The 23,843-nt window shown below is 35.2% G+C and overlaps 1 protein-coding gene across 3 annotated transcripts in view; it reads left to right on the top strand.

The window, feature by feature from the left end:
- sytl5 (synaptotagmin-like 5) overlaps nt 1-23,321 on the top strand; it is a 46,297-nt gene extending 22,976 nt beyond the window's left edge. For 2 of the 3 annotated variants that reach the window (XM_021478985.2, XM_073912819.1), the window contains 9 exons: nt 662-762; nt 996-1,073; nt 7,541-7,719; nt 10,124-10,226; nt 10,311-10,472; nt 10,585-10,696; nt 13,873-14,005; nt 14,293-14,501; nt 17,234-23,321. In XM_021478985.2, coding sequence (XP_021334660.1) covers nt 662-762; nt 996-1,073; nt 7,541-7,719; nt 10,124-10,226; nt 10,311-10,472; nt 10,585-10,696; nt 13,873-14,005; nt 14,293-14,501; nt 17,234-17,379 — 1,223 coding nt within the window. In that variant the 3' untranslated portion in view covers nt 17,380-23,321. Of the gene's footprint in view, nt 1-661; nt 763-995; nt 1,074-4,715; nt 4,782-7,540; nt 7,720-10,123; nt 10,227-10,310; nt 10,473-10,584; nt 10,697-13,872; nt 14,006-14,292; nt 14,502-17,233 lie in introns of all 3 variants that reach the window. The other variant, XM_681527.10, reaches the window with a different exon arrangement.
- Nucleotides 23,322-23,843: the final 522 nt, after the last annotated feature.

Here is a 23,843-nt window from a genome sequence, read left to right as displayed (position 1 = left end):
ATGTTGCTTAAGTGGAGATGTCTCCTTACCTAAGCATATAATATCTTTAATATGTCTCTTATAACCATTGTGTGGACATGTAATGGTCAGAAGCAGCTTTAAAGAAAATAATAGATAAAACAGATACAAAAAATGGAAAGATAAATCACTAACACATTTGGAAAATTGCAAATGATGGAAGAAGAATTCAACATGGCTCAATGAAGTTTGGAGTGCATATTTGATCCATATGAAGTTAAAATGCACACCTATACATACATTACTAAAAAGAAATAGGTCCAAATACTACTGTTTATTGCAATAAGTATATTACGATAAGTTTTATTATTAAATATTCAGGTAAATTTTTTAGCTTTTTTTATTTTGCTAATATTTCAGCCAGGTTTTAATGAACTCGCAGTATTGTTAAAAACACAGAACGTTTGGTTCTGATATGTAAAAAGATTTCAGTTCTTATGTGTCCTCTGCTTGTAAACTCATAAGCAAACAATTGTGATTGGTTCATAAGATCAGCCAGATTAGTGAGTACAGATCGAGTAATGAAATGGGATTATCGGCCGATTACTGATCTGTGGCCAGTCGATCAGAGCATCCCTAAAAATGGGTAAAAAAGCCATTTTATTTTTGTTTTGTAAGAATTACGAAATATCTCCTTCCACAGATCGCAGTCGCTCAGAGGTGGACCTTAGTAATCCTGGTGAGGGATTGAGTGAAGATCCTCTGATCAGCCGGTGTCGCTCAGTTCCTGGACTCAACGATGGGGTAGATTTCAGCCGCAGGCTCTTAAATCACTTCACACTTGCAATCGTGTTCACAGTTTTTTTCCTCCGGTGTACAGGATATGGCTTCCGAACAGGGAGTTAAAATGATAAGAGACAGCCTGCTATAATGTGATTTTTCTGATATCATATTGCTGAGTGAAGTGATTGCACGCATAAAGGAAAGAAGTGCTGCTTTCAATGTAATATTGGCTGAAGGCAGTGTTTGTGCTCTAGGACTCGGATGAGGACATTGATGCGGTGTTATCAGCACACTACAAAACCAACCGGAGCGTCTGCAGTGCACAATCAATGGTATAATGATACACACACACACACACACACACACACAATACAATTACAGGTGCTTTGTTGCAATGTGTGCTTGCTGGCTGTGCAGATGTCTGAATTGAACGCAATATCTATGCTTTTTGTGCTTTGAATATTTAGATACTTATTTGAGTGGCTTTTGGCAGGAGAGAAAGAAATTTATTTTTACAAGTATTAAAATACATCAGTGCTATTTATTGTTGTTGAGACGTTTGTCTTAAAAGATTTAGTTAAATCATATTTTTATATATATTTTATATTTTATATATATATATATATAATAATTTATTTTAATTGAAGTTTTAATAAACGTTTTGTGTATTATTATTATTATTAGTAGTGAATTTATTTCTAATACTAATAATATTATTTATTAATAATATTATTTAATATTATTAGTGGATTTATTCATTTTAACATTGGTCTATATCATGGACTGTAAAAGATATGGTCATAGTATCTGTGACATCACCCATAGTTTTCTGAAGAGCTTAAATGAAGGTACAAGTTGGTGTGGCCAACCATCGCCATTTGGTTTGTGTGTCATCGCACCAACCAGAGGTTACCAAAAAAGGGCAAAGAGGTGAAGCATGAGCGGAGCTACAAATGCCTGCTAGGATTTTGCTTAGACAGGCTTTTTTTGGAAGAAACATCTACTACTTCATTATCTGTGGTTCTTTGTGTTCTGACCACATGTGCTTGTTTGTACACTATATCTACATTATATATTCATAATATATTTTAGTTTCCCTAAGGTTGAGTCTATATCAATAATGTGTTTAGTCTTTTAAAAACACTGTTGTAATACATTGAGCCACTAAACATTGTTCCTATGATGTTTTTCTACAGCAGGAAAACACAAATTAACTGTTTAAAGCCTAAAAAACAAAACAAAAATATGATGTATATGCCAAAATTAGTGGCTAATCAGCCAGAATTAGCTGAGGTGAAGTGACGGTGACCAGCGAGACTTAGCTGTCACTCAAGTGGCCACGCCCTTAATTATGCAGACTTATTATTACTTAATATAATATTAACAAAAATTTGTTTTAAAAAAATCACCCCTTACAGTTGTCATGATGCATAATATTAGATATATACACCAAAATCATTTTTTGTACCCAGCTGTAAACACCTATTTTTCTGCTGCAAAGTTGGCCATTTTAACATTGGGTTCAATAGAAATGTGCTCTAGTGTGGAGCCAGGACTAGTGGAATTTCAATGAATTGCATTTTCAGTTACTTCTATATTAGCTTCACGAAGGAGAGCAGGATGTTGCCGCTTGTTAGATGCCAGTGTTGCAGTTAGATAATGTTACTATATAGCTTTTGCATTATTTTAATGTTAATACTAATTATTACTTTTTAAAAATACAACAGTTTAAGCTAATTGAAAATGAAGAGTTCAGATGCAAAAACCTCTAAATGCCATCTGGAATTTTCTTCTACAATGAGCATTTTCCTCAGCCTCTTATATTGAGTAATTTTATGTTAAAGGCAATGAAAATAATGTATTATTTGCCATAAATTCAAAATGACTCTAGACATAAGAGCATGAAAGAAATACTAATTTTAAAAGAAAATTTCAGATGGCACTTAGCAGTTTTTGCATCTAAACTCTTCAAATACTAAATATATTTAACAAATATAAAAACAAAAACAGAAATAAGTTAGATTTTTATATATTTTGTTTAATTTAACACATATTTCGAATAACAAAAAAAGTTTTTTATATTAGTTTAGCTTTAGTTTTAGTTCACTTTCATAAAAATTGTTCCATTTGAATCAAATTATACTTTTCTATTGATCTCAACTTACATCAATCAAACTGACTAAAAATATTAAGTTAAATTTTGTATAACTTAAAATAATTGAGTTAAAACCTGATTAACTTATTAAAATAAGTAAAAGCAACATAAAAATATTTGTTGTCTTGACTTTTTGTCATTACATTTTTACAGTGCACTATACACTCTACTTATTTCAGCTTTTCTACCTTCTGTTTATTATCATATCCTCCTCCAGGCAAAATATCCAGTTACATGTGATCACTTAATTTGTTGACTCACCTGGCAGACCCACACGTCCATTTTTTATCGCATAATCTCATATAAACACAATTTAGCATAGATAACTACTGAAAGTGCATCATTGTCCTGTTTCCTGGTTCTTGGCCACACACACAGATGCAGGTGGTACATTAAGACGCAACAAAGGAGGCATAATTTAGGCAAACAAGAAGACAAGTGGCCTCTTTAAAAACAGCTGGCATGACTCGTAGCTCACACACAGCCTCTAACAGCTACATGAGTCAGATGTGTGGAGCACTCAATGAAGAGGGGACAGGCTTTCACTCACAGCCAGTCACCCAGTCGTATTTCCAAAGAATAAGTTTGTGTCATGTTGCCACATGTCCTCTCAAATGTACATGATGGACTTCTGTGGAACACAAAACAATGTTTTGAAGAACGTTCTTGCTGCTTTTTGACAAGCAGTGAAAGGGAATGGGAACTGGGGTGATCAGAATCCAAATAATGGCAGAAATCAAATTCATTTTACCATACAGTGATCCATGCATCTTCTGTGTTATATACTGTAAAACCCAAAACATTAAGGTAACTCAAACTATTTGAGGAAACCGATTGCCACAAACCATTTAAGTTCAAAAACTAATCTTAATGAGTACTGTGAACTTACTCCGTTTAAGTGAATGAGGCAATTTAAGCACAGGAAAACCCAATAAATGAAGAGAACTCAAACCAACAGAGTACTGTAAAACCCAATAACTTAAGGTAACTCAAACCGTTTGCTACAAACCATTTGAGTGAAAAAAAAAGCTAATCTATATGAATACAATCAACTTACTCCATTTAAATAATGAGGTATTAAATTAACTCATTACACACTGAGTTCAAAACTCTTTTTACAGGAGTAGAGTTAACTTTCAGTAGATTTTGAGTTAACTACACTGATTTCATTTGATAAAGTTGACTCTTGGGCTTTACAGTGTACCTAATAGTATACATTCCAAGAATGACCTATAGACACAGTTTCTACCTGGTGTTAACATTCATTTTTAGTGAACCAATCACAAGTTTACAGTAAGGCAAGGCAAGTTTATTTATAACACTTTTCATGCACAGTGACAATTTAAAGTGCTTTATATATAAACAAGAATAAAAGAGACAAGTATAAGAAAGTAAAAACAAATAATAACATTGATTTAAAAATATATATTATTTAGAAAGTGTATGTAGAAAAACAATCCAGCTGAATGCATTTTTACCTTAGAAACGATATTATTATATCATATTTTAGATTCCATTCTAAAATAGCATTGCATAACTAGAAAAAAGCACTGTGAACATTCTACTAAACATCTCCAATTATTGTAAGTAAAATGATTGTGTTTGAAATGTTGTGAGGGTGTGCGTATATTCTGTACCAGTGTTAATTATTGGGTGAACTGTCACTTCAGAGATCCTCAAATAATCAAATGTGAAAGATTTGCTCCTCGCCTCCTGCAGTCTCTCTTTTGTCATGCTGTCTGTTTTTTTTACTCGTCTTCTCTGCTCTGTGTTTTTCTCCTGTTTGCCTTCATGCTGCCACTTTTCTGTCTTCCTTCAGTCTTCCACTCCTGCCTCGGAGAGAAAGTGGGGTTTCCTTAATGTACCAGATTCAGATGCTGACACTGTGAGTGTTCAGGCTGTTTTTCTGTCTGTCGGTCCGTCTGTCTGTCTGTTTGTCAGTCTGTCTGTTTGTCAGTCTGTCTGTTTGTCTGTCTGTCTGTCTGCCTGATTTTCTGTCTTTCTTTCTGTCAGCTTCAGTTTTTCTCTTTGGCTTTTCTGTACCACTGATACCAATGACTTCTGTGTAACACTGTACAGCTAATAATGGCAGCCTCTGTAAACGCACTATAAAAACCTGTTAATTCACTGTACTTGGGAAAAAAGTGAGTACACCTGTTGTAAATTGAGTTAAAGTTTTTTTTTATAATTAATCACATAGTATAGTATTTACTTAATTCGAAGGCAGCAGATATACTCACTCTTCTTTAAGTAAAATCAACTAATCACTATAAAAACAGGTTTACTCTTTTTGTTTTTAAGTAAAGTCAGTGAATTTTTCTCTTACAGTGTATGAGTAAAGAACGCTAAGAAAAAAAAGTCTTTATTTTTGTTAGTCTGTTAAAAATAATAAATAAAAAAACCTGAAGATGATAGAGTTGGTTTTGGATACAAGTAGAGGCCTTTTTTCCAGTTTGTAGTAGACAATTGTGTATTGAAGATTATGGCACTTTTTGACCCAACTAAAATCTCCAGATATGATTCTTGGAATTTTTTTTTTCATCCACTCAAACCATGGTACTAACAGTGAGACTGGACAAGATGGACAAGTGTCCTCTTCTAGGCTAATTCAGAACTCTTACAGTTGACTTAAATTATTCATTGGTACCCTGATAGTGGAAATGGCCATTTCAGTGTGTTTACCATATTCTAATAGACACCATTTTGTAAAGCTCAACAACCATTTGCCACAGCTTATAGCCCTAAAACAGGAGGCCATGTCTGAACCATTTCAACTTTCTTGTCACCCAGATGTACTAAACAAAATCTAAAATTCTTAAAATGCATTTTAAAAGTGGGTCAAGATAGGCCAAACTTACGTGGCCCACATATGCATTTTTAACATCTGGGCCAAATACTACATTTGATATCTGACCCAAGTCTTGAGTGTGAGACAGTGCCTAGTTTGGCCCACATGCTGTATGCCAGTCCCGGACGAATGCCTGCTGTGCCAGCTTTATGCCAAATTTGGGCCAACAAACATCAACAAACAAACCAAAAACAATTAATAAAACATTGCCAAACATTATTTCAAATGCATGACAAGAGTTGCAAATACAAACACATCTTAAATATAAAATAAGATGATAAAAATAATCATGAGAAAGCCTGCCTAAAAAGATGGATCTTAAGACAAGGTTTAAATGTGTAAAGACAATCACTGTTTCTTAAATACAAGGAAAGCGACATCCATATCTGAGGAGCCATAGAGCTAAAAGATCTGGTGGTGTGGCACTAAAGTGATAGAGTTTGATGATCTAAGAGTGCAAGAAGAGGTATAGATATGGAGAAGTTCAAGAGATATTGGGAAGCAAAATTGTGAAGTGCCTTAAAAGTGAAAAGTAAAATTTTTAAATCGATGTGATACTTGAAGCCAGTGAAGCTGATAAAGAAGTAGTGTGACATGTTTGTGAGATGAAGTCTTAGAAATGACACAAGCTGCACCAGTTTAGAAGGAAACCCAATGTGAAGAGCAATACAGTAGTCGATATGTGAAGTAACTTGTGCATGGATGAGAATTGCTGTATTATTAGTTGTGAGAGAAGGATGGAGATGAGTAATATTAAGCAGGTGGAAATATGAAGTACGGGTAACATTATTGATATGACCTTCAAAAGAAAGTGTGCATTAAAGCTCTTGACCTGCAAAGATGGACAAATTATATTATTATCATCAACATCTATGTTAAAATTATTGTATTTTTCTAAAAAGCTTTTGGTCCCAATGAGTAGGGCTTCCGTTTTCTTTTATAGGTATTTCATTTTAAAGAGGTTTAAATTTTGAATTTGTCAAGAAGGAAGAAAAGATTTGGAGGGTTTGGCGGACAGGTAGAGTTAAGTGTCATCAGTGTAGCAGTAAAATTGTTTATTGTATTTCCAAAAAATATGACCTAGCGGGAGTAAACATATAACAAAGAGGAGTGGACCCAGTAAAGAGTCTTGCAGAACACCAGTAGTGACAATCTGCAATCTCAACTTAAAGTCCTTAATTTAGACCAGGGGTCACCAACCTTTTTAACAACCTTTTTTTATATATATAACTTAATGTCATTTTCAATTTTACACCAATGCAAGTGTGATTTAAAAAGAATAGCTACAACAAATATTAAATGCGGCTTACTGGTATGTGGTGCTATGGTATGCTATTTTTAGAACAGGTCCGCGGGCAACTCATGTAATCTTCGCAGGCTACCTGGTGCCCGCGGGCACCATGTTGGTGACCCCTGATTTAGACAAACTGAGTACATTCTGCAGGATAAGACCTGAACCATAAAAAAGGATGCCAGTGATCTATACAATAGCAAGCCTATTCAAAAGTACCTCGTGCTAAACTGTGTCAAAGGCTGTGCCCTAGATCAGCATATATGCTGATCCAGGAACATGTAAAACGGTGCTGTTTGCAGCGGTTTGTTCTCAGAGAAAGCAGAAAGTTTTTTTCTGCTAACATTTTGAGTAAAGGATCACAAGAGTTAAGCAACACAGACATTCTTTTCACAGCCTTTCTTCTTGTATTTAGCAAGGCTACCAGCATTAGTGTAGGGCACAGTAGATGCCAGCAGAAGCTTGTGATCATATGCTCACCCCCACATGTATCTGTGCTCTGCAGACCAGCATCAACAGTCTGATGAGTGTGTACAGTGAGACGGGGGACTATGGCAGTGTTCGGGTTTCGGGGGAGATCCTGCTCAACATCTCTTACAGCTATAAAACAGGGGCTCTCAACGTGCTCGTCCGCGAGTGCCGCTGCCTAGCAACCGGAGATGAGAGGAGACAGCGCACGGATGCGTAAGGCCACACACACACACACACTGCTATACACTTCGCTTTGAGCCCTGGCAGAGCAGATCTGCACTTCGTGTATGTAGGGTGGCAATGCATTAACTTCATTTTAGTGTGTTGGTTTTCTCACTTAATTTAAACAGATTAGACAATTCTGACATTCATCATTTTTAGAGTCAGTTGTTGTTGTAATACATAAATAAAATGATCACTTAAATTACATATATCGCTGTAATATTTTTTACAAATTTCTAATATTTTATATTTTTAGTCTTCACTATAATTTTAGTTAGTATTAGAATTAAAATTAGCACAAAAATTTCTTTGCTGAGATGTTAATAATATTATTTTGCAATACAAATTTCAGTGTTTTCTTTTTGTGATGTATAACTTTCTAAAGGCTGGACATAGCTTTTATACTTGAAGCGTTCGCCATAGAGATATACTTTAAAACCACAGGGGGCAGCCAAAAGAAACCCACCGTAACATCAGATGGATAAACCGAGAAGTAGGAATTTTCCGTAACTACATCATATCAATAATATCATTTAAGATTTTTAAATTAATTATTTTTTATAATTTATTTTAACCATTGTTAGATTTTTATAACAATTCAAGAATTTTTCTTCTTGAGACAGTTCTAACTAATAAAGTTAAATATCACTGACAACAGAACATGGGTTGCTCTACAAGTATATTTTGTTATTATGGCAAGATATACTGACAATTAAAAATAAAAACGTAAAAATACTGACGTTTTCTTTTATAGATTTAGCCCACTCCACAATTCACACATTACTGTCTTTCTAGTTTCTGTCCTCTGTTTATATGCTAAAAAGGCAATAATGGTCCAACATTCCTGACCATTATCACCAATAAAGCCTAGAGAAATAGGGCTTTAGTATATTGTAAACCGATATGTTCAAATATTGTTGTTCAGTAATCAAACAAATAATATGTTTAAAGTGATACATATTAAACTCTTTTAATGTAACTGTTCGCTTGAGTCTCAAAAAATTTTGTGCGCTCTACCAGCCTAAATCATGTAGTACGCACCCGAAACAAAACTCTACAAACTCTACGATGACGTCACATTCACCATGCGAACTCAAATGAACTAGCGAACGTGTCGAGTATACACAAGGATAAACAGGTCTTTTTTAACTAATGAACAAAATTATACAAACCCAATTGTCATTTTGTCCTCTGATTTTCCAAAATTGTAGTACCTTTGAGGTTAAATGGCTGTATACGACCACTTTACAGCTAAATAAATAGTTTTTGTAATGAAAAGGAACCAAATAGCTTATAAAATAACAAATTATTGACAGTGAATCAGCTTTAGCTTTGGTTTTCATTTCATTAATTTAATCCAGTCTCCAGTATTTATTTGTTGTCTAATATATAGTTTAATTATGATATATTTGATGATATATTTTTTTCTTTTTCAAATATCTCCCAAACGATGATCAACAGAGTAATAAACTTACTTTACTTTATAAATCGCAATAAAACAACAGTTGCTGACCTTGGGTTAGAAATTATCAAAAATAAACAGCAGCATGTAGAACAGAAACAAAGACAGGCACAATAAGATCAATTTCCTCTCAATTTAAAAGCTTTTTCTAAGAGATGTAGTTTGAGTTTCCTTTGAACAAGGATTCATAAGAGATTGTTTTAATAAAAAAAATAGGTAGCCCATTTAACATTTTGGGACCTACTAAAGAAAAAGCTCGCTCTCCTTTTTTCTTTAGTTTGGATCTGGAGACTTTTAACATTTTCTGGTTCGACAACCTTAAACAACTTGTCAGAAATTTTAACAGTAATAAGGTTAGAAAGATAAGCCTGTGCCTGACCATTTAATGCCTTAAAACATATAGTAAAATTTTTAATTCTGTTCTAAAACATATTGGCAAACAGTTAGGGGATAAATTTGTCACAGTATTTCCTACAATATTTTTCTTCAGGTGAAAGTCTTATTATTTTTATTTCAGCTAGAATAAAAGCAGTATTAGATTTTTTAAAACCGTTTTACTGTCAATATTATTAGCCCTCTTAAGCAATATTTTTATTTTGGTTTATAGAACAAACCTTCATTATACAATGACTAGCTTTTTAATATCACTTTAAGCTGAATACTGGTATCTTGAAAATATCTAGTCAAATATTATGTTCTGTCATCATGGCAAAGATAAAATAAATCAGCTATTAGAAGTGAGTTATTAAAACTATTGTTTAGAGATGTGTTGAAAAAATCTCACGGTTAAGCAGAAATTGGGGAAAAATATACAGGCGGGCTGATAATTTAGGAGGGCTAAAAAATCTGACTTCAACTGTATATTGATGTAATATTGATGTTTTGGAGGCTGATATTGTACAGAAGCAAAAGTGTTGTTTTGTATCTTTGCAGCTATGTTAAAACCTATCTGCTGCCAGACAAGTCCCGTCAAAGCAAGCGCAAAACCAGCATCAAAAGCAACAGCACAAACCCAGTGTTCAATGAGAACCTGAGGGTAAGAGGAGCTCACCGTGTTTTGTGTTGGGTTTGATGAGCTATTGATTTAAAGGCTTTTATCTGAGTCTGTGTCTTTGTGCAGTACGTGGTCAGTCACTCTCAGCTGGAGACGCGGACGCTGCAGGTCTCAGTCTGGCATCATGATCGTTTTGGACACAACAACTTCCTGGGGGAAACAGAGCTCACCTTTGACTCCTGGGAGTTTGACACGCAGATAGAAGAATGGTTTGCTCTGCAGCCTAGAGTGAGTATAGCTCACGCACACATATAGACAAATAAAGGGATAAAGCCAGAGAGGTGAAGAAGTGCATTGATGTGTTTAAAAGTGTGATGAAACCTGTTTGTGTTTGTGTCAGATTGAGTCTGATTATGTGGACTCAGTGATGCACTATAAAGGTGAACTGACGGTGGTTTTGAAGTACATTCCTGCAGAGAGAAACGTCTCTCTGCCTCTGGACCAAGTACAAGGTACCTTTTACATTTATATTTATGTTTAGTTATTTAGCAAACGCTTTGTCTAAAGTGACTTCAATTGAGGAAGCATTCAGTGACTCAACAAGAAGAGGCAATACACACAGTAGTGCTTAATACACAAGGGAATTGTTTGTGCTCAGAGAATTAAGGGTTAGAGTAAGGAGGGTGGAGTGTATTTTTTTAATGATTTTTTTTTTTTACAGAGAGAAGAGGTTTTTTTTTTTTTTCAGGTGTTTTTTCAAGCCCACTCATCTGTGTGAAGCACACTTCACAAATGCACAGTGTCTTTTAGAGATATGGAGTGATTGTAAGAAAGTGTCTGGTGCAAAACTTGTGCAAGTGTCAGTTAAAGTGTCAGAGATGAAAGTGTGTTTTCTACAACTGGTTTGTCATGCCTACTCACCTGTGTGAGACAAACTTAGAATTGCATAAGGTATTGAGGCATTCTTATGTTGTGGTGGGGTTGTACATGTCAACAGTGATATATGGTAATAGCCGCGTTTCCACTATCGCGCCTAAAGCGAGCGAGCCAGGGCGAGCCAAGGCCAGTCGCGTTTCCACTGTCACTTCTGGGGCCTAACCGGGCCAAATTGGGGCTTTCTTGGGGCCAGCGGACTGCCTTTTTCGGCTTGCCGAATACCTTGGGCCAAAGAGGGCCAGCTGGGGCTTCGGGGCAGAGTGAAAGGAGAGGCGAGTACAGTTTTCGATCGCACATGAGTACATGTGCCAAACAAATAAATAAATAAATAAGGGAAAGAAAACATCTAACCTTATGGGGTCTTTTTGCGTATGATCACGTCACGATTTGCGTATGTTTCTCTTTTAAACGTAAGAGTGTTGCATAAAATAAATAAAATAATAAAGTAGTTTTAATTTTTAGTGCCATTCTTTGCTGTTTCAATGACGCATAATAATCTTTACACCATATTAAAGACATAGCAGACAGTAAAGGTTTTCGAGAGTTTTTGTTAAGTTTAAAAGGTGTATTTGTGCACGTTTAAATGCCTGTATGTGTGTGTGAGACCGAGAAAAAGAGCGCTCCCTTCACAGCTGTGTTGATGCTGCGCGGCTTTTTTATTATTTATTTTGGAGATAATAATACACAACATGAATACAACCGAAAGACATAAAACTTAACAAATTACGTGCCCACATTCGTAGACTTTAAACAGTATAGTGTGATATCTTGATAAAATAGCCTAAACTATATTGAAATATAATTTAAAGAATTACAAATATCGGATATAATAAAATCGCATTAAATAAATAAACCAATATAAAATAAACAAAAGCTAGCTAGAACAATGTGGGTAGTCTATATACAATACACAAATCAAACCGTTTGTTTTAAAGCCATTTAACTTTCATTTTACAAAGGCTTATCTGAAAATTTTTTTTAGATATTTTCTAAAAACAATAAACACCGGAGAAGGTTTGAAATATTATTTATAATATTTCGCACTGGCCTGATAGTGGAAATGCGGCTAAGGTGTTTATAGAATCTAGTCTTCTGTCACGTTTCTGTTACTGCAGAAGACTTTGTCATATCTTAAATTTATACCTTAAAAACAGAAAAGTAGGATATTTATATGAGGGCTTTTAAATGAACATTTTACCACAACTGTGACTAGCCGAGGGTGGTGCAGTGGGTAGTGCTGTCGCTTCACAGCAAGAAGGTCGCTGGTTCGAGCCTCGGCTGGGTCAGTTGGCGTTTCTGTGTGGACTTTGCATGTTCTCCCCGTGTTTGCGTGGGTTTTCCTCCGGGTGCTCTGGTTTCCCCCAAAAGTCATGCGGTATAAGTGAATTGAGTGAGCTAAATTGACCATAGTGTATGTGTGTGAATGAGAGTGTATGGATGTTTCCCAGTGATGGGTTGCAGCTGGAAGGGCATCCGCTGTGTAAATCATATACTGGATAAGTTGGTGGTTCATTCCGCTGTGGCAACCCCTGACCCCTTTGCTGTTTTTATTATATGCATTGGGTTACACTGTGGAACAGCAGTGTTTGAGAAACAGGTTTGATTGGCTGCCTCTAAGCCCAGTAAAGTTTGGAAATCCTTTGATAAGTGAAGTTTCACAAAATAATTGAAGAGAAGCACGCCATCACTATCACTAACTAATATAAAACACATGAAACAAAATTGAAGTCACAAGCACCTACTACATACAAACTAGCGCAGTTATCCTTGGGAAGTTATCGAGAACTACCTGATCTCATATCCTTCCTATTGCTTATTGACCAGGTGGGAGCCTTGGGCTCATCTATCTCTGAGCTCAGGGTTCTCACCCAGGACAGCATGCCAAACCTGCTAAAATAGTCAGGCATTATCTAAGTGTGAACTCTTGAAATTATAAACGTGTGTCTAATTTTATTTTTATATAAAATAACTATAATTGAAAAATAATAAATTGGGTATTATTACTTTGTTTTTGTTACAATAGCTGGGTTTCCATCAGGCTGTTAATGTTGTGCATTTTGAAATATAGCGTGAGAAATTAGTTATTGACATGCAACATTTCTTATAAGAATTCCTGAATTGAGAGGTGGTTTTGGACTTGTGGGAAAATATTAATGTAAATAAAGTTAATATATTATTTATGAGCAGTATCGCACGAGTAGCAGTGCGATATGGCTATAAATCAGCACTGGTGGGAGGCGTGCCTTGGCACGAGGCTGTAATTCATTTTTTTGGCAAACCTTTGCAAACTTTGGCTCCATGTTTGGATGGAAACCATAAAAAACCACAGGGAAACTTTAAGCTATTCTTTTTAGAAGCTTGGGAAAAACATTAACGCATGATGCATTTTAAAATGTACATTATATGCAACGCAAACTGATCTGAGGCATTGAAAACACCGTTATCTGGAGTGGCTTACATGAATGTCTTGAAATCTGATAATCATTTTAAACTCAATGATTGTTACAATAAACCATTCTCAAGCAATTTTTACACACATTTATTGCTTAGTGAGTTTTAGTTTTAGGCCCTGTTAGGACAATGTAAAAATGTAATAAATTTGGATTTTGGTTTAAATCGAGTATCTAACATATCTAATGTTTTTTCTAATATGTTTCTAGTGGCTTTTTAAAATTGTAGGGAGACCATAATTGAGAATCAGCAATTCGAGCATTTACTAGTCTGTTTAATCAAGCGCTTCCCTCTTCCTCAGTGAAAAAGGGATTTCTTAAAGGAAAGAAGAAGACCATCACTCTTCCTAAAGGAGGAATGGTGGAGCTGCTGGTCAAAGAGGCAAAAAACCTGACAGCCGTCAAAGGAGGCTCTTCTGACCCATTCGTCAAAGGGTGAGCTCATAAACACAGCAGTCAAACGTATGGGATCAGTAAGGATTTTTGAATGTTTTTAAAAGAATCATATTTTGCTCACCAAAGCATTTCTTTGGTCAACAATACAGTCAAACATGTCCAATTTGTGAAAGTTTTTTACAGCTTAAATGAACGGTTTAATCGAATGTAGTAGAAAGTGTCATTTTTTCCTGTGATTTTCAGAAATCATTATAAATTGCTCATTATAGTGAATGCATCATAGACTCACATGCATCTTATTTTTGTCTTTCTTGCTGTATTATCAGATATCTGCTTCCGGATGACAAGAAGAGCACAAAGCACAAGACGGCGGTGGTGAAGCGCAGTGTAAACCCACGCTGGAATCACACGTTCACCTACTGCGGCCTGCAGCACAGTGATCTGGACAGTGTGTGTCTGGAGCTAACCGTATGGGACAGAGAGCCCTTCGCCAGCAATGTCTTCCTCGGTGGAGTAAGGCTCGGCGCCGGGACAGGTCAGATTTTTTAACGCTCATACTGTTTTGTTTTGTTTTGTTTTGTTATTTTATTTATTTTATTTTTTTTATTGGTCTTTTGTTTTGTTTTGGTGTTTTGTTTGCTTTTTGTTTTTTTGGTTGTTTTTTGTTTTGTTTTTAAATAACAAAGTCAAAATTTTCTGTATTTAAAGTGTGTGAAATCAATACTGAAATGCAGTTTTGTACTTTATATGGAAGTTGCTATTTCAGTATTATGCTTATGCTGTTATAGTAGATAATATGCTAAAAATGTCAGTTAACAAATCATAATATTATCACGTTTTAGTATTTTACATTTCTTTTAGTTGATGATAACTATCAATATTTGTTTGTTAGGGATTGTAATCTTTTAAATGATAAATAACAATCTATTACCTTCCATATACTAAAGACAAGCAAATATATTTTTTGAATATGTGAATAATAAGAAACAACACTAATTTCGATGCAGTATTACCCACACATTTATTATTAAATTATTAATTAAATTATTAATTTAAAAGTTAATTAATTAATTTAATCATGCAAAAACACGAAAAAAGTATTTATCAGCTCCAAAAGCCAAACACCAAAATATTTTGACAAATTTCATGTTAAATTATTTTTAAAACTTTAGTTTAGTTTAGTTTATAAATTTAGTACAGTTTGAATATGCTTTTTTGTGCTTATTTTTTATTTATTTTGCAAACATATTTCAGATTTTAAATTTGTATGTTTTTGATTTAATATTTCATTTTTATTTCACCTATGTTACAGTTCCTCAATTATAAAAACTTAAATATTAATTAATATAACAACACTTAAAAGTAAGTCATACGAAAATGTTTAAATACTTTAATTAAAAATAATAACAAAAAAACTTTTGAGGAGAAAGAGGGAACTTTATTTACTAAAGTCTACCAAAGTCCATTTCATCCACTTCTTTGCCATAATTTGACTTCCCCTCTGGATATATATTTCCCACATTAATATGCCAGAATTGTCCAGCTTTGATTTGCTGTGAAATGTTCTGTGACTCACATGAATAGAATCATTTGGTCCCAAATGTGTTTGAATCAAATTTCCCCTCTAATGATCTTACTAAACGTCTGCTTAATCTGTCATCAATGATGCATGAAGCATTACTGCGTGCAACACATTCTGTATTCATGCTAAACTAATTTCAAGATGTTTTATTCATATCTTCACTCGCTCATGATCAAGTGGTTTGTTCCTCATGGATGACGATGTTTTAAAATGTTTATAATTAGCAATGGTTTCCATTTCCATTTACCTTCTATCTGTTTCTTTTTGTACTGTACCATTAAGATTTCTTAATATAGTTGACCTCTATTAGGACTTTTAACCTCTTCTTGCGTGAAAAAAAAACTTCTACTAAACTGCAAGACATTTTAAAAGTGGACAGTGATATGTGCGTTTAGTGATAATTCAGACATAACAGTACTATTGCAAGCTGTATTATTTGCCTTCATATATGATCTGAGGAGAATAAGGAGAATTATTTTAAAACAGGGAAACTTGGCTATTTATATAGAAATTTACTGCATGTGTGTATACAATTCTTCTTCTTTCCTTTAAGAATATATATATAGCCAGTTGAAATTTTGGCTGCATTTAATTGTTCAAAAATATTATAAATTTGTCATATTGAATTTTAATTACCATTTTATGTAATTTATTTATATTTTTATTGTTGTTTTTTTCCTCTGATTCTTGTTATTACCAGTGTTGAATTTCTTTCTTTCAAATTTTTGTAGAAATATATAAAATGTATTAATCATTTTCAGGATGCGATCAATGGAAAATTAAAAATAATACAATTTCTTTGAAGTACAAGCAATGTATGGAGTATTAATGTTTTTACTGCTACTATGGAAGAATGTTATATGTTCTTTATGGATAAGTAACTATTTAAAAGAAGATGAAAGCTTACATTGTGAAGAAGCACAACTGTTATATTATACAGGGTGACTCAAAAAGAATACCACAGCTTTGAAAACTGACAACTCTGCAAAGAAGAAAAGGAGAGTTAAGCTCTTTCTGTCCAATGGAATATTGACAGTTGCAAATTCAGCTTTAAATCACAGCAATAAAAAAGGCATTTTATTTCATTCTAAATTTATGTAATATTTCACAACAAAACTGTTTTTATTGTATTTATCAAATACTTTCACACTGATAATAATCAAAAATGTTGACCCCCAAATCAACATATGTGCAAATGATTTCTGGAGAATCATGTGATGCTGACAACGGGATTGATGATAATGAAAATCCAGCTTTGCTATCACATAAATTAATCACATTTTAAAATGTATTATAAAAGAAAACTTTTATTTTAAATTATTAGTTCACATTTTTACTGTTTTGATCAAGTAATAGGAGACTTGGTGAGTTTAACACACACAAACACAAACATACCAGCCAATAAATCATTCACTCTTGTACTAAATGTGTTTTGAAAGCCATTACTTCCAAATAAAACCAACATTTCGTGCATATTTAGTTTTTTGAAGACAAAACGTTTCAATTGTAAAAATGTTTCATGGCCTTTTTGCTATCAATGACAAAAATTGTCTCTTTGCTATCAAAAATTGTGTCACCCAGGTAGCTAATATATGACAGAATTTCTTTCACCATCTGTTGAATTTCCTCCACCATGCGTGTCTGAGAGTGAAGCAGCTCTGCTTTGACCTGTTTGTGGCCTGCAGGTCTGAGTTATGGGAAGGAAGTGGACTGGAACGATGCCTACGGGGAGGAGCAGCGGCTCTGGCAGCGCATGATTGACAACCCTGAGGTTCCTCAAGAGTGCACACTGATGCTGAGATCCAGCATGGCCAGGAGGAAGACGGACTGACAGAAGAAAAGAGTATCCCCGGCAATACTCATCATTCAGCATCTCATCGCCTCTAGACACTTTTAAGTGCTCTTTACGTTCTTGAGCAGTACTCGGACAAACCAGATTCTCATTTCAACGGTACTCATGCACTTCAAATGATCAAAACACATCTGTGGAACATATTAAGGGCCTCTGAGGTCCTGTTTACACCTGGCATTGAGATCCATCTGTTGGTCAACAAAAGGAGTTTTTCTACACACAGGATTATCACATTTGTTAGTGGACTAGTAAGTGTGTATTAAGCATAAAAACAAGATTACATTTGTAATGCAAGCACAAACATAAAGTTTTAGGCAGCATTCATAATTATTTATTTGTATTAAAATACAAAATGATGATTCTGTCATCATTTATTTACCCTCTAAATGGGATAGTTTACCCCAAAATGAAAACTACCTCATCATTTACTTGACCTCATGTGCTTTCAGACCTAATTGAGTTTCTTTCTTTTGTTGGATGCCAAAGAAGATGTTTTGAAAAATGCTTGTTGAGGAAACCCACTGACCTCTGTTGTAAGAAATATATACTATGGAGGTCAATAAGTCCAATCAACCAGGATTATTTAAAAAAGCTTCTTTTGTGTTCAACAGGGGCCGGTTGCACCAGCAGTGCACAAGTTAAAACATAGCCCAGTTGTGACTTAATAGGGCACTAAGTTACAACTTACACATTACTAAATATTTTAGTGTTGCACCACCGAACTTAGGTTAAGCTTAACACTACGTTCTAACTAAATACTTACGGCGGCATCTTGCATGTATAACAGTACAAAAGAGATGACACAAGATTACTATTAGTTTACATAGAGCTCACAATCATAATGAACAATGCTCTCCCTCTATTCACAGCCTAATTTTTCTCCCAAATCTTGCATTTTTTTCGGTTTGTGAAAGAAGACTTTAATTTTCTATCAAGTACCATCATAAGATCCTCGAGCCTGGGACTCCCTCCTGTTTGCAAGGCGAGAAAGGAGTTTGAGCTTTTTACTTATTAGGAGCATGTCTATGTCTATAAAACGTCTATTTGGATTGGGCAGTTGACTTAAGTTGCATGTTTTTGGACGGTGGGAGGAAACCGGGGAACCCAGGGGAAACCCAGGTGAGCTTGGGGAGAACGTGTAAACTCTGCACAGAAACGTTGGCTGGCTTTGTAAGAACTAGAACCAGTGACGTTCCTGATGTGAGGCAACTGTGCCAACCACTGGGCCACCGTGCCACCCATCTGTGAAAGGTGGAGGAGAGGGGGGTGGAAGGGGGGATTCTTCAAAACGAAGATGGTTGTGATATATAACTTAGGGTATTTATTCTGGCTTAGGAATCGTCTAATTGGTAAATCATAAATTGTATAATGCGGGACCAGCTGCAAGTAATCATAAGCACGTGATCCTCTTAAAATTAGTTTAAAAAATAAACTTCACTTTCTGTTAATTGTATTTATCAATTAAAAAGAGTTTTTTTTCCTGCTCTCTTCTCTTTCATATGTAGGATATAAAAAAAATCGAGTTTAATGTTTTGATAACTTTGTGTATTCACGGCTTGCGATGAAGGTGTGTGTGTTGACTTTAATGACTGACTGTTACTTAATGCACGATAAAAATGTAATTTGTCATTTCATTTTCATAGGACAGCTATATATAGCTGAATACTTAAATGAAAAAACTTAAATGGCTTTTGCACAAGTGAAGGGTGAGTAAATAATAACAGAATTTTTATTTCTGGGTCAACCATCCCTTTAAACCTGAATGAATTCTAGCCCCTGCTAAACACAAAAGCAGATATTTTGATGAACCAAATGGTTTTTAGTCCCTGTAGACTTCAGTACAATTGTTATTTACTACAGAAGTCATCAAAAATGGCACCAGCAAACTGTGTACTTTCCACTTTATTGATTTTGAATAACTTGAGGCTGAGTAAATGATGCTGCCGCATGCAACTAGCAAACATTGACATTACAGTGAATGGTTTGCAGTGTAGCCAATACTTTACTCTACCAATGTGATTGGTAGGATAGACTAAAGATAAGTCCACATTACCAGATTTCTTGGGTTGAAAGGTTGATTGTGTGCTAGTGTAGAAACAAATAAAGCACAGCTCAGTACCAGAAGTCAAACCAGCAGTTCTGTTGTCAACATACCACATTTGCTGCTGCAAAATCTTCTTATGTGATTTTTTTGGATTTGGAGTCTAGTTTTGGAGATTTTTGTTGTGGATTCAGATTTTGGACAACTGAGGCCCAGATTCACGATGACTTTTCATCAATTCAATAACAACTGAACAACAGACTAAATACAGGTACAACTGTGTTACATCAGATGGCAGTCGTAATGTAAATGCCAGAGATTGAACGTACTGTGTATAGACATGCTGTTGAAAATTTGCCAAAACAGGATGTTTTTTCTGCACTGTACCCAAACGCATGGATTAGGATAGAAACTGTAGTTGCCATCCACATCCTTTATTATTTGCTTGCTTTCCTGATCACTTGAAGGTCATTTAACATTGGATTGTTGATTCAGTAACTCACTTGTGCGTCAGACCGAAAGTTCCTGTGAAAGTGATGTAGAGCGTGGCAAAATAATAAGGAAGGGTTTCACAAGTCTGAACACAAGAGGTCACAAGAGATGCATTTAAAAGTGTGTTAATAGGATAGATCACCCAAAAATGACAATTGTACTCACCCTTAACTGGTTCCAAACCTCCACTGACATCCATAGTAGGAAAAACATTATGGAAATCAATGGTTACCTGTTTCTAGCATTCTTCAGAATATCTTCTTCTGTGTTCAACAGAGGAAAGAAACTCAAACTGGTTTTTCACAAGCGAGTGGTGAGTAAATGATGTCAGAATTTTCAATTTTGGGTGAACTATGTCTTTAATACCAGGCAGAAACTGGGCCTGTGTCAAATCTCAAACCAGGTGTAAATGTTGATCGACACTTCATGTCTACCCAGATGTGATTAGACTTTAAATCAAAAACCTATTGTCATAACTTTTGACTTGCACATAAGAACTATTTAAAAAGAGCACAGTGAACATCACCAATCAGAGGTCATGTTTGTCCTGAAAGAACAAAGCACAAAGCACTTCCTCCCTGCACATACACAAGAAGAAAAACATAAATCCAGTTTGCACAAATATCACCGCTTGCACGTGAGAGTCATATTTTTATGAGCATATTTATATAGACATGCACAAAAGATTGATGATATTATGATAAACATTAAAACTGATGCTGACTTTAATTTCATACCTGATTAATTTGGAATTGGATTCCAAAGTGTTTAATGCATATTTTTAGTGTAAAATAAAATATCTGTGTGGCGTAAAAAGATATATCTGGGAACAATACGGTTCATGAACTTGATCAGAGGCAACCAGAGACTAGAGACGCCAACTAGATTCACAGTTTCCCAAAAATTCTAGTGTTGTTTTTTTTTTTTTTTTTGGTGAAATGATTGTCGTAAACCCAAATGTGGAGTAGATTAAGACACCATTAGACTGTTTGCTAATGACCAGTCAGTCAGCATGCAAAATATTACATTGACAATGTTGTCGTCTGATCAATTTCTCCATCTGCCACTGCTGGATCATATAGACAGCCTCAACCCAAAGGAGAAAGTATTGTAGCACTGAAAAAAGTACAAAAGTATAATATTTATTCAAACCAAAAATAAACTCAAAAGACCTAAGACTAAAATGATCTATAGAAATGTTACTGGTTCGAGCTGAGTTTATAGTAGAAAAGTGGATCGAAAAACACCGCAAATATAAAACATATGCACTAGGGGTGTAATAATACACATTTGTACTGAATTCTTTCAGCTGTTTGTCTTTTTATTTTATTTGTATGTTTTAGAAGGGGCAACGTGGTGGTGCAGTAGGTAGCACTGTCGCCTCACAGCAAAAAGGTCGCTGGTTTGAGCCCCAGCCGGGTCAGTTGGCATTTCTGTGTGGAATTTGCTTGTTCTCCCTATGTTTGCGTGGGTTTCCTCCAGGTGTTCCAGTTTCTCCCACAGTTCAAAGACATGTGCTATAGGTGGATTGGGTAAGCTAAATTGTCTGGAGTGTATGGGTGATTCCCAGTGATGGGTTGCAGCTGGAAGGGCATCCGCTGCATAAAACATATGCTGGAGTTGGCGGTTCATTCCTCTGTGGCAGCCCCTGATTAATAAAAGGGGCTAAGCCAAAAAGTCAATGAATGAATGAATGTGTACAGAAAGAATGCCGTGTTTTATACACTACACATGCAGAGCTCTGCATACTGTAGAACGTAATTTCAAAAACCAAGATCCCCTATTAGAACATGGGACAATAGCATTTACTGATTTACTTTGTGTAATTTGTTAGATTACATGGTATTCTTTGACAGCTTTTACTAGCTGGCCTCAGTTTGATTAACAATATCAGAGTAGTACTAAAGTAGTCTTTGTCGCCCTTGTTAGTGGCGCTCACCAGAGTGATTAAATTTTTGGTTAAACCCCAAAGCAACCTAGTTTTGGGTAATGGGTGACCACTAGTAGGAGCTGTGCATTGAAAAATCTCACTTCACTGACCTCAAGAGCTCCATTAGTGTCTGACGCTAAAGGCTATGACCTTTAGTGTTTTGTCAGTGTGCCCATGTTTCTTTTGCTGGAAATGTCAGTTCGAATCCTACTCTTTATGGGGCCAAATTGGTGCCGTGACCCAGTTTAGGGGAGTCAGTGTAATGGAGGTCGGCTACAGTAGTAAGAGCTAAATTAATTCAAGTCATAAGTCTACACTGATATATTTGTAATTTCAACATAAAATATTTAGCTTACCTATTTTGCATTATGAATTATTAGCACTCGGTTATCTACTCCAATTAGCAAAAAGCCCTGTACAGAAACATTGACTTGTTTAAGGTCTGCATGAAATGGAAGCTGTGACTTTTCTCCCCATATTGTGATGTAGTTTCAATAGAAAGGGAATATTGAATGAGAAAATAGTGGACGTGGCTTGTTTTTTTTGTACTGCAAGCTGATTGGATGTAGTAAAGTAGGCATTTAATTCAGAAAGATCAGAAAAAGAGTTTCGGGAGAGTTATTGAAACCTAACAGACACCTCCTCCTCACCATTTCTGTTTGTTGTCATAGCGCTGTAAAAAACTAGATGTGCGTGGTTATGTTAGCCAAGCCCAATACCCCAGACAGATGTAATCTGAGAATGATTGTAAACGAGTGAAAACAATGATGAATGAGTGAAAACAAACAGGAAGTGCATTTCCAGATTTTAATTTTAGATTACAGGGCCAAACCTTTTTCTTTTCTTAATGACATGCACAGTTGAATTGTTCACCACAAAACTACCAATGTGAACTAACAAAATCAATATTGTTAGTTTTGATTTCATGTGAACTTTAAAGATTGTTTGTTTCAGAAGGCCACTGTTGAATAAAGGATAACAGTGAAACCATCAACAAACTTACTGAGCCATGCCTTCAAAACGGTCATTTGTGTATGTTACACCCCTAATTTGCATACATATTGCATAATGCCTACAGCCCCTACAGCAAGTTTGAGGCGAGAGTAAAAGTTAATTCCCGCAGTTGATCGTTTCGAGCCGTCATGTCACTGTGAAGTCTCCATAAATATTGTGCACACCCCCTTCCATTCTTAATATTCCTGTTAGCATCAGTCAAGTGAATAGAAATTATGACAACTTATAATAAACTGAGAGAGTCTGTGGCATGTATAAGGCTTTATCAATGTCGATGTTTGACATGTCTAATATTGTCTGAAGCTGTTTAACTTTCAGCATGTTTAGTGTGTGTGTGTGTGTGTGTGTGTGCTGTTTTCATCTCGCGACAGGACTACTATGTTTAGGACTGTTCTGTACTGTACTTTATCATTGCTACAAAAAGAATAAAGCATTAACAAACAAGATTAGTTTAATTTCCTTTTTTCCACCACATTTTCCCGAGCAAATTTTGGTATTTATCTTTCTCTTCATACTCTACACATTGTACTTACATTTATTACTATTTGACTAAATACTAAATGCTCTTGACTAAATACTCTTCTCACCAATGATGCATTTATTTGGTTATTAATCCAGTATCATATACAGAAATTCTTCTTCTTCTCTAGAATGGATCATTATTTTGTAGATCTAAACATGCTAGAAATCTCACAAAACTTTGCACACGCCCCAGAAGTGGAGTAGGTGTAGACATTCATATTGGACTGTGTGTCATGTAAAAGACATAATAAATAAAAACTCCAGGTTTGTACTAGTCACTTAGCAGCACTCAAGTCCTACCCACTTGGAGCTGGCTCTTACCTTCGTTTATACCTTTCAGCATCATTACTTCAGTCTTCGGTGTCACAAAAATGTTACAGAAATCATTATAATATCATATATTGAGGCCAAGAAGCATTTATTATTTATTGTTGGTGTTTGTTT

This window comes from Danio rerio, chromosome 9, assembly GCF_049306965.1.
Source record: "Danio rerio strain Tuebingen ecotype United States chromosome 9, GRCz12tu, whole genome shotgun sequence".
Lineage (NCBI taxonomy): Eukaryota > Metazoa > Chordata > Actinopteri > Cypriniformes > Danionidae > Danio > Danio rerio.
Note: the sequence above shows the minus strand (reverse complement) of the source record. Positions and strands in the feature narration are given on the sequence as shown.